This window comes from Gopherus flavomarginatus, chromosome 8, assembly GCF_025201925.1.
Source record: "Gopherus flavomarginatus isolate rGopFla2 chromosome 8, rGopFla2.mat.asm, whole genome shotgun sequence".
NCBI classification, from domain to species: Eukaryota; Metazoa; Chordata; order Testudines; family Testudinidae; genus Gopherus; species Gopherus flavomarginatus.
In genome coordinates, this window is record NC_066624.1 from 15,513,378 (window position 1) to 15,525,889 (window position 12,512).

At 36.9% G+C, this 12,512-nt stretch overlaps 1 protein-coding gene across 11 annotated transcripts in view; it reads right to left on the bottom strand.

The window, feature by feature from the left end:
• TENM1 (teneurin transmembrane protein 1) overlaps positions 1–12,512 on the bottom strand; it is a 1,412,425-nt gene that overhangs the window by 204,384 nt on the left and 1,195,529 nt on the right. For 9 of the 11 annotated variants that reach the window (XM_050964457.1, XM_050964453.1, XM_050964458.1 and 6 more), the window contains 2 exons: positions 3,697–3,789; positions 1,532–1,770 (listed from right to left, as the gene is read on the bottom strand). In XM_050964457.1, coding sequence (XP_050820414.1) covers positions 1,532–1,770; positions 3,697–3,789 — 332 coding nt within the window. The remainder of the gene's footprint in view (positions 1–1,531; positions 1,771–3,696; positions 3,790–12,512) is intronic. The other 2 variants (XM_050964456.1, XM_050964455.1) reach the window with 1 other exon arrangement.

Below are 12,512 nucleotides of genomic sequence, written 5' to 3' on the forward strand. Positions count from 1 at the left end.
TGTCAGTTTCACGGCTTCAGCATGGAGCCATGAAATTGACAAGATTGGCAGCCAACAGGGGATTAGTAACACAGTGTCTACATGGACACTGCGTTGGCCTAACTACACTGACATTAGCCTTGTGGAGGTGGAGTTATTATATGAGTGTAGTAGGGCACTTAGATCGGTGGGAGCAAGGCTGTAATATGTACACTGACAGTTAGGCTGACATAAGCTGCATTATGTCGATTTAATTTTGTAGTGTAGACCAGGGTAAGTCACTTGATTTTTTTTTGGGTGGTAGCACTTTAAGAGATAATGCCAATCTGTATCTTCTAGTACTGTGGTATGATTCCCGTAATTATTGATTCTGAAAGGAGTATGTCCAATGACTATGCAAAACTATATGTAGACCCTGCCATGCTTGGCGGTATTGCAGATATCTGGTATATCTAAACATCTCTGGATACTTTTTTGCTAAGTGGTGCCCTCTCTTTCAGATGACCCCATTTTAGTATTCATACTCAAGGCACAAATATGTACTGGATACTTCAAATCTTGCCTGCTTATGAAGTGATCACTATATAAACTAAGAAATAATAGTTTGTGCGTGTGTGTGAATGTACACACAAATCTACAAAATAATTCCATTTGTTTGGAGACTATTACAGTCACGTTTTAGAATTCATATATTTTTATAAAACTCAAATTTTAGACTACAAAACCACCCAAATGTGGAAATTAATGTTCAGTGAAACTAAAAAGTCACCTAGAAAGTCGATAAGATTTGCTGTCAAGTGAGTATGATTTTTAATCACAGTGACTCCAAGCACAATTACAATATTCTTCTTCAAAACGAGGAAGGAGAGTTTAGCCATTTTGATTAATTCTGTCAGTGCATTGTAATAACAAAACTGCAGAGTTATTTACTAAGCAAAAATGAGCCTGAAATGAATTAAGAGTGCATTTCAATCTGTGCAACTTTTTTTTATCAAACATAAATTCAATATAGCAACAGCAAAATATATCTTATAAAGAAAATATGGCACAAATATTAAGTTTATTTAAAGATAGCTGCAAATCTAGTCAAAAAAACTGAGATTAAGGAGACAATATCAGTGTTTTAATTTGTGATCACATCAGAAAAACTAAATGTTGCTAGCAAGGCAAAATCCAGTTGAAAGTTCTTCATCAACATTATTTAAAAGTAATAGAAGTAGCAGCAAAAGTTATGACTCAGTGTGAAAATCAGACCAACTTTTAATTTAAGGGAAAATGGTCAATGACAGCAATTAAAACTAGTGGGAGTCCTCAACTAGTTTAAACATGTTTTCTTGAATAATATTTCTTTTTTTTAAATAGGCAGTATTTGTAGTTAACAGAATACGAGTTAATTAGAACTCCATGTTATTTTCAATCTCTGGCCTAGGTTGTATTTTGCTTTCTGGGATTTACGAAGCACTCCCCTGAAAATGCTATTAGTAAAACATGATATTTATATTAAGGTGAAAACAAGTATGGTAATTGAACAGAAAGGAAATAAAAGGCTTACCAATAACATAGGCTAGCAACAGTGCCAGAGTAATGGTAATAGCTGTAGCACTCAAAGCAGTGCACTTCCAGTTGCAGCACCTGTAAGGTTTGTTAAAAGTGAAGGCTGGTCTAGAAAATGTACTTCTAGGAAGTGGCCTAGGAGGTGGAGAATAAACCGTATTGGATGTTAAAGGATAGTTCTGACTGGCTGCACTGAAGATAGCTGACGAACCAGATCCATGTTTAAATAGGAAATGCCTATGAAAAGAAGACAAAGAATCATGTTGTAAAAACTGAATTCATCCTCTAAAATAGGGAAATCAACTGCATAAACATTATGTGATAAATACTGTGGGTTCCTACAAAGATATACAAAAAAGACAGAAGATGCATGCTCGGGAGTAGTCTCTGTTTTCTAAGTCTGAAGTACAGTCTTTTGCCACATTCTGACTTTCTCAGCCATTTATTAGTAGGGCTTCCGTTCTTGGGGGGGTTTATTAATTTCATTTTTTGCGATTTATTTTGTGTTTCATGTACATGTCTAAAAATCAGGGTGAAGGGGAGGTTTGGGGCTCTCTGTATATACTGGAGTGATACTGTAATGAGCAATCTCTTTGTAATGTTCCCTAGTTCACTTTAATGTAGTTCTGCTTCAAAGAGCACTACATTAAAGCTCACTAGGGAAGCTTTAGTGCTTACCAGCAGGGTTCTACACAGTGTAACATGTTGATGCGCTTTAGAAAGCAAACCCCCGTAATCCACATTACTGGTCCATGTAGACAAGACTTTAGATACAAGTAACCATTCCAGTATTTTTCTAGTGATTACTGGATAGACACTAATTTTCATTTATTTATTTATTTGTGTATTAGGGTGCTCTATTGACATTTATTGTCTAAACCAAAAAATCAGAAGCCTTATTTATTAGTAAAAGAGGACACAGGAAATGCATTCTAAACTGTACTCTCAATAGCTCAAATCAAGAATGTTAAGTAATGATTATATTGCAATAAGCCCATTTAACCTTAAGGACATGGTAAATATATGTTCATGACAAAGGTACAATAAAATGTACAACGGGGCGATAAGTATAATATTCAACATTTCCACTGTAGGATTTTAAAGAAAAGGTTTCAGTTCTCAAAGATGCTAGATCATATAAAATAAAGGGTAGAATAGTTTACCTTTTTAAAGGCCTTTGTACTCAAATCTCTTCTATAGAAGAGTAACTAAATCAGAATATAAATTCTCACATTAAATTTTTTTGTCATCCACATTGGGGGACCTTTTGATGACCCACAAAGCCAGATTCTGAAACCCTTACTTATATTGAGTAGATTTACTCATGCAAGTCCTTTAGTGGGATTACTCACATGCATAGGCACTGTTTAACATGAATAAGGATTACAGAATTTGGTGCTTACATACGAGCATCTCATGTTACTTTTCTGCTCAGCCTATTCACACACATTTAGGATTTCTTTATTATGCACTGATATTTCACAATATGTTGTGCATATAATTTCATAATAAATATTTTGAGTTTGGCCTTTATGCACCGCCTTACTTAATAGATAGTAATTCTCTGAATATACTGAATACAATAATATACTGATTTGTGTAGATTAAAGAATGTTGTACATCACTCAAAGAGAATTTATCCATATTTTTACGGTTTACATTTCACAGAAAACAGCACATATATTTTAGGACTTAACACTTTGCTAGTCATGTCAGAGAAAACTTGAATAGCTCCATTCCTACATTTAGTATATTATTTTTAATGGTCTGTTTAGGTATTTCAAGTTAAAATTAAGACTTAGCTTTTTATCAAGGGTCTCATCCAAGACCCACTGAAGTCAATGAAAAGATTTCATCTGGCTTTGGATTGGATCCCTCAGCAATGTATCAGGAAATTTGTTTTGGTCTATAGTAGGAGCCTTACTTATGGGATCCTGCATTTGCCTACATAGGCATCACACCACTGTAGTCTCTGGGTACCAATAACATTACATAAGACATCGAACCATCTGTAGGACTATATTCTTCTCCTTCCCTCATATTAGACTGTGCATAATTATTTTGGGTGGAATATTTCTTTCCCTTATCTTTAGGGTAATGATTCCAGGCCATTCTTTTAGGTTGTTATGGTGAAAAGGCTTTTTTCAAAGATGTGGGTCTTACTTTTCGCTTGGTAGGTGGCAAGATACGTGGTCATCCTGATTTCTGGTGGAAGGGAATTCCACAGCCGAGGGCCAGCAAAACTCCCACTCACTTCTATGGGAGCAGGATCGGGACCACAATGTGAAATAAGGAAAAAGGATATAATAAATTCTTGTTTGTTTTCCCAAGTCAATATTTCTTTAATTGGTTTACACTTTTTGGACACAATGAGACGAAATTGTTATTTTCTTTAAAAATGGAGACCTATTGGATTTTTGAGAGTTAATGTAAATGGTCTAATATATGCAATATTGATTGCTCTATATGGTACATAGTTCAAAAAGATCAGAGGCAAAGGCAAGGAAATGCTGAACTGAAAGCTATTATTAAGGCTCTAATGGTCTAGTAATCAATAGCCAGCATAATTTCATTCTCTTATAAAAGGATTTTAAAATGTTGGTTCATAGCTCGATGGTAAAATATTTCAATGTACAGAATATATTTTGTATTAATACAAGAACAGTATTTGAATTAAAGTACATTTGAGCTAAATTCAACTCACATCCCTTAAGATAGATAGAGGTCTATTTTTGCAGTTAGGAGAGTTTATGTATTTCTAGTTTATTATCATACAACTAAGATTAGGATGTAATGCTACCTTAAAAGTGATCTACCAATGATGTACTATCAAGAAAATGTTACAAATTGTAACAGTTTATGCCTTCCATTTTGGGGGGAGTATAACGAGTGCATAAACACGTTTTCAGATTATCTGAAAAACAGCGGAAGTATAAAGACAAATTTGCAATACCAGACCGTATCTATGGTCTCATAAACTTAGATGATTACTCATCTGTCTAAGTACACTGCTTCCCCCAAAGGACTTTAGGATATACTAAAATGTTGCTATCAATTCTATAAAATTGGGCTCTATGTACAGAGAAAAATGTTAACAACTGTAGTTGAGGGCTTTATATGTAAATACAGCTTGGTATGTATCACCTTCTAATAGTAAAGGCAAGACATTTTTAAGACTCAGAATGTACGGAAATTGAGAAAAAGTATAAGCATGACTAATGGAACCATCTGATAGTAAATAGGAAAGTTTTAAATGGTCATGCAAAAGTGTCAAAAAAACTATAAAACAGAGATCGTGTTCTCTCACTCAAAAATGCAATACAAGACATAATCTGTTTGTGAGATATAAATCATTTAATAATATTACACTGATAATTCCAAGAAACAAAGGAAGATAGTCACTGCTCAGTAATTATTTCACTGTATAGAACATGAACTTCGAAAACTTTTTCCCCCTGTAGCAAATGAAACAATTTCCTGTGGCCCATCTAACTTTTCTTGCACTCAACTAACATTTCTCAGCCTCAGGTTCACGCCACAGCAGAACTGCACATAAATCAAGGAGGGTGAAGTACCAACCAAAAATGCACCGTGAGTTAATGAAAAATGATAAGGAAAAGCAGTTAATGGGATTTACACATCTATTATTATGATGTTCTTGTACATGCTTTTGGGGGGCTTACCTGCAGTAGTATTAGAAGTCCTGCACAACCTCTATATGTTACTGTACCTCAGGTACAAATGTGACTGCCAGGCAAAGCACAATGCTTGAATCCCTTTCTTGGTCCCATCTGACTCTTGTGCCAGTGGCCCAAAACAGACAGAATTTTGTAACTGCCAATCCCTGCCCTGAAATGTACACTTTTATTTTATCTCTTGAATGTATGCTTTGTTTAAGGAGTCACTCGGCTTCATAAATGTGGTGGGGAGATTTGCCACAGCATGGGGTGGGGGTGATGCTCATAGGCAAGAGGTGGGTATTGGAATGTTGTGAGTATACAGAGATGAATGGGGTATGTGGATATAAGTGAGGAGGGAGCTGCGTATTTCAGATATTATTTCTTATAGAGGCTTGCAAAACCTAAGACTGGCCCTGATATCCATAATTCATTTCAGGGGACCATAATGAAGGACACTCCTTTCCTTAAAATGATATTCTTTATGATATTGGAAGAGACATTGGGGTAGGAGTTCTGTTTTAAAGCTTGTCTCTTATGGGATATAGTAGAGATTTTCAGATGAATGAAAATATTCCTCGTATTACTTTAGAGATGACTGTCTGAATTAGGTTCAGGTTAGGGATCAGAGTCTGGATGTGTGGAAAATCAAGGGTAGGGTTTGGTGTCTGATTTGACATTGCCAATAATCTGGCAAACTCTTGAGAGGTTTTAATATCCTTCTGGTTTTGAATCTAAACCAATGTCAAAGACAGTTAGGGAAAGGCTACATTTATGCAATTCCAACACTACAGAAGCAAACATTTATATTGATATTAAAATCAGATACACATAAATACATATGACTATCTCCCTCTTCCACTAATTTTATATGTTACTCATCTTAGCTCTTTGGGATAGGACTATGTTTGCCCCTAAAAGCTTTACAGCATCCTGCACAATGAGGCACTGATCAACATTTTGCATGCAAATTTCACTTCATGCTCTTGAAACAAAAATACCAGTGAAAATTCAAAACAATTAAAGCAAACAATAGTATCATATTATATTTTGGCAATGTTATTGGAGACCCATACAGAGTAATCCAATAATAATTACCCTTAAGATATTAATAAAATACTGCTACAGTAACCAACTTAACAACACATAACTCCCCCTTTTTCATATCTAACCTGTTGAGAAAGTTTCTTTCTGACTTTGTTTTCCCAGCAATGGCCTGGGATTCAGTAAAGGACATTGAATCACTTCCAGATGTAAACACTGGGGCTGGCAGTTAACTACTTACCCTCAGTCCTAGGCTGAAATCTCCAGGTCTGAAAGTCTCTATGTTCATTTGTCTATTTAATACATTCTCATTTCCATTAAAATGACTAATTTTTGTAAGAGAAAAACACACGGTAAAAGGACAGAGTTGAAAACATTCCACTAATAAAGCTACAGAAAATAGGAAAGCAAGAGAAACCTTGCACTAAGATGTCCAAAGATTAGTCTGTGTTGCGCATATGAAATATAAAAGTCAAGTACATAATTAAATGGGCACACAAGTGCACTTGCACATACTTTCAGTAGCAAAACAAACTACTGAATGTCTGAATAACAACACATCTGGGAAGTCCTGGGTTTGGTCACCTAAGCATTTCAATTCATTTTCAACTCACTCATCCCCAAATGTAACCATGGTTGTCATAGTAATTCAGAGCTAAGTGCCACCAAGAGTGGTGAAGGGGATGTGGGGTGCACAGCTGCTGAGCTTACAAGGCGGACTTCTCCCTGACACTGTCAGAATACCTTCTTCAGGTTCCCCTAAAGCACACATTAGAGTGGCAGCTACAGCAGATTTGGAGAGGTTCCAGTACACTTGCCCTTCTGTTCTGGTTAGCATGGATTAAAGGCAGAGCCATGGGCTCACTGGTTGCGTCTATACTTGCAGGTAGGGGTGTGATTCCCAGCTCGTGTAGACATACTCATGCTAGATCTTATCGAGCTGCCACACTCAGCAAACAGTATAGCTGCTGTGGCACAGGCAGCTGTGAGCAGAGGCATGGACTATCTATCCCTAGAGCAAACACACTTGAATCCCGTGGGTATGTACTTGGGTGAAGGGGCCAGCCCATGCTACCATGGCTATACTTCTATTTCTGTCATGCTAACTCGATGAGAGCTAGCCCAAGTACGTCTACATAAGCTGGGAATCACACCCCTAGCCTGCAGTGCAGACATAACCTTTGAAGTTTTGGGCATAATTTGAATAATTTAATTCTAGAAATCTGAATTTAGATTACCGTTGCGGTTTCCAGATATCACTGTTATAGGAGCAGTACAAGAACCTAAACAAAATATAGTTGAAATACACCTGGCTTTACAATAAATCACCAGTAAAAATGGATTTGCTGCCATATTAGTTCCCAACAGACATTTGTCTATATCACAAAACCACTTTGTATTGTGGCACAAATATACTGTGGCCATGCTACTATTTTTAGCATGCTAACTTGATGATAGCAATCATGACTATGTCTATGCGAGCTGGGAATCACACCCTGAGCTCCAAGTATAGATGTAGATATAGTTACCTACCCTTTTTCAGACACCCACCTCATGCAAGGGCACAAAGATGAAGCACGGATCGTACTCTTCAATAATATTCTGGCCAGTCCTTGTAGAGAGGCTACCCAGAATACAGCTCCTGGCTTGTAAAGCACGTCTCTACCCCCAACAAGTGGTGCTATACCATGTACCAACAACAAACCTAAACTATAGCAAAAACATGACACACTCTTTTACAAAAAAACAAATACAATGGGATATGACTCATTTTTTAAAAGCACAGGGCCAGATGCTACCCTGAATTATATCCATTGCAGCATTGTTCCCCATTCTGTCTTCTTATGCACAAATTCTGCTGGAGCAAGAATGCATATGGATGAAGGGGAAAGGAACAAGTGGTCATGCAAAGTTTTCTCTAATTTGTCACTTAATCTGATATTATTTTTACATACACAAGTGAGACAATTTTTAAATGTCCATGATGCAATTGTATAATCTATTAGGAACACACCTGCATGCAAAACATAGGCATTTCAAATTGGACTGGTCTCTTAAATTGCTCTTATAAAAATGTTTCCTTTTATATTTATCTTTACTTTACATATTCTTTGAAAAATTAGCCCTGTAAACCTGTGGATATGATAGGATGCGTAAAGAGTTTTCTGTGTTACTCATTTATCGTTGTATTATAAAATACAACAAAGAGCAATGTGCTTCTGATTCATGTGTTTGAATTTCTGACAGCCTATGCAAGCTTTTTCTGTTAACCTTGTGACCGCACCTCAAGACTCTGATGAAGAAATCTGGGACAACAATTATATAAATGCAGGACAAAGAACCAAAATCAATCAAGAATAGGCTCTAATAAGGGCAGTGTCAGAAATACAATATTAAATCAAAGTCTAATTTATAGTCTTTATTGGCCATACAGTGAAGAAGCAGCCAAGACAAAAGCCACATAGGAGACAGTTGAAGTCAGTCTTGAAAATATCAGTGTGTGTTTTATTATAATGGTATCTGGCAATATATTACCACTGTTAAAGCAGCTTATGTGATTCTATTCTAAAATGATTTTCTGTGGTTTATATATTACATTCATCATAATATTGGCAGGTCTCAGTGTAATGGATGGTTTAAAAAAGAATGCAGTGGGAGTTCCCAGTAACCCTATGGACTGCTTGACACAGGCCTCAAGCACAGAACTACACCCCTCAGGTATGTAGAACTCGGAGCCATTGCTGCCCAGTTGAAATCTGCACTGGAAAGCCCTGAAAGTGGTCTGGTAAGTGATTCCCCATTGGTTAATAGTTTTAATGAAGTTTCAGCCTCCAAATTCAACCATACTATGATGTCTGTGTCTCATTGTTTCCATGTCTGCATTAGTTAGATGTTTTGATCATGCCAAATGTAAGAATCTAAACTTTGCTGCCCAAAAATGTAGTTTAAATAAGCAGAGTTGAGGCAAGGGCCACTTTGAAAATGTTGCATACTGTATCTATATATTGAGTAAAACTATTGTAACTTTTTAGCAGGGTGTGAAGATTTTCAATTTAGCAAGGCCTTTGTGTTATGCTTCTAATTGAGTATATTGTAATGCTTATATTGTAATTAGATTGATCACTAACTGGTAAGGAGTGGGAAAATCATAACTATCTAGAAGCTGGAATTTCAATTTTTTCATATTCCATGTTTTTAATCTTCACTTCTAGAGAGATTAATTTATTCCTTTGCCCGCTTACATCAAAAGACTGCATTTGCCTATATGACATAGTAAAGTCAGCATGAGACTGGCGGTCAAGAACTTCTGAGTTCTAATCCCAGGTCTGTCACCGACCAAGAGACCGATTCAATTACCATTAAAGTTAATACAAGTGATTCGACTGGCTTCAAAAGTAGCTGGAGTGGGCCATTACTCTGCCACCTCCCCCGCTTCAATTGAAAAGCAGCTGGCAATGTAGCAGGATGCCCATGGAACAATGGGACAGGGAAACCTGCATCATGTGACACTGTGCCTGCCCCATGAGGCACTGCAAACCCTTCCCAAAGCACCCAATTGCACAGTGGGATAGCTACCACAATGCACAACTCTCTTTGCTGTTGCAAGAGTGCTAATGTGGATGCATTCCACCATCACAAGGAGCACAGTGTGGACATGCAACAGCATTTAATTCCAGTGATTTAATAAAAGTGGTATACTTGTTGTGCAGAAACTTGCCAGTGTAGACATACCCTAAGCCACCCTATTTTCACCACTTGATTTAAGCCCTGATCTAACCCTCACACTGAAATCAATAGCAGTTTTTCTATTGACTTCAACAAGAGTTGGAATAGGCTATTAAAATCTCTGCCTTATAAGCTATACAACTGTTGTTCAGTTTGTAAATAAATGAAAATTGTAACCATTTATCTTAGTTAGAATCCACTAATACTTGAGAGGGGCCAAGTCCAAAATATTCCTAGATATGTCCCCAAATATTCACATACTCAAAAGGTGCAGCCAACGGCCATGCTGCAATGTAACTGTTGCAAATATCACTTCCAGATAACTATGCTTGCAAGCGATACACCACAGCATGTAGCTAAATAGTATTTTACTTTCAAATATTTCAAGGGGCTACATATTTTCTGGAAATGACTTCCAAACATCCTACTGCCCCAAGCTATATCATACAGTGTAGACATAGGAAATTTTGCCTATCTATACTATGAGCCTTTATGCGTGATGCTCCTGTTCTCCAAACCAATTCAAACCCTCTGCATTTAATTTGGCATCACTCTTTTCCCTTCTAAAATAACATTCATTTTGTTTGTTTTTATTTTAGATTGTCATGCTTTATGGAAGGCTGCCAGGCCTACTGGGCCACTAGCTATTATACAAAAACTGCCTATTTTTACCCTGGTTTCTGACTTTATACACATTATATTAAATGAATTAATGAGGGGACATAACCTAGAATACGATGATAGATTCAGACAGGATTGAAATACCTATGCATCCAAAATATTTATCACGCGGTTCCCGTGGAGCTGCAACTTGACCCTCTCCCAAAGAAAAAATGCTGTGGGGAATATGAACAATTTAAAGTGTTTTCATCCATAGTGACTGGATTTTAAATTATTCAAGAGAAGAAGGAACCTCAAGTGCCATAGCGGGAGACATTAAAATTGCATCTCATTGTAGATGACAAATGTTTATATTTTTATTTCCATAATACAAGATTTGTTCCTGCATTGCTAAATTGAGGATTGTATTTAAAGCTATTTTATTTTAAGTTCAGGGTCAAATTTACAGCCTCACATTTTTTTAACAATTCAGAAATTTGAATTGTTCAGATCCTATCTTCTGCATAGCGACAATACATGGGACGTTCAGAATGAGTTTCTAACCCTTGTTATTACTTTTCTTTTAAATATGATCTCTAGGGAGGTTAGATTTATTGTTTAATTAGATAGAAAATGACAAAATACAAGAGACATGTCACAGTAACAGATTGAACAATATGGCTTAAAAGAAAGCTCATAAGAAATAAAATCACTCTACATTTATTTTCAGAATAATAAAGAGTAAGTTAAAATTAACTTAAAAGTAGGCTTCTTTTACAAATAATTTATTAACTAAGGATATTGTCTAGATGGTAATTGTTTCCCTATCTGCTGATTCATGAGTACTCTACAGCTCCCATATAGGCTGCTTCACTTGCCCTGGAGAAGGCTCTGTAATTTTTATTTTCACCTTATGCAACCATCCAAACCTGTTCCTTTACTTACAAGGTCAGTGGTGGTTCCACCTAATAAAACTCATAGCAATGTTGATGGAGAACTCAGCCAACAGTGGATTCCCCAGTGTTCGAAAGAAGTGGTTCTACCCTGTCTGCATGACAGCCAGTCAGCCACAGAAGAGTTTTTAAAATTGTTACTATCTTGGCAGAACTCAAGAACAGAACCCAGGCAAACAGTGATAATGGGACTTCAACAAACTAGATTCTTTCCTCCTGGAGCAACAATCAGCGTAGACTGGGGAGATGACAAAAGCAACCCTTTTATTTTGGGACCATCTCACTGGCTATCAGGGGCAGGATCCATACTCTGCTCACATCCAGTGATCAAGGATAAAAAGGCACACTAAGTTTTCGTCTCCCTAACAGTTCTGCAACTTTCAAGCATGAAGCAGAGATTTCTTGATTTCAGCCTTGAACACTAGTCCATCTTAACCTGGCCACCGAGATCACAGACAGCTTTCTGGGGTTTAGAAGGCACCATACGTGCTCCTCTGATTAGGGAAAATTCTGTTTGTTTATATATATGCTTAAATAAGAAGGTGGCAATATAATCATAATTGAAAAACATCCTGGTAAGTGATAGTCATAAGATTTCCAGCATAACTAGACTACATCATAAACAAGATGGTATCCTTAGAAAAACAGAAATGCATGGATCCTACAATGTTTTTGAGCATTGGTTCTGTCTATTATGAACATTATAGAGATGGGGCTTGACCTCATGGTCAGTTAGAGCACAGCAAGTTAGAGTGTAAATCTACAGTGCGCTAGCTTGCAGCATACTAAGTCACCATGTGGACCTTGCTTGAAAATTTTTAGTGCACAGTAGCAGGGTCCACATGGTGACTTAGTGCATGGCAGACCAGTTCGCTGCAGATTCACATCTTATCTGCCATGCACTAGGTCTCTCCATGCAGACAAGCATTAGAGCCTAACATAGAATCATAGAAGATTAGAGATGGAAGAGTAGGGATCA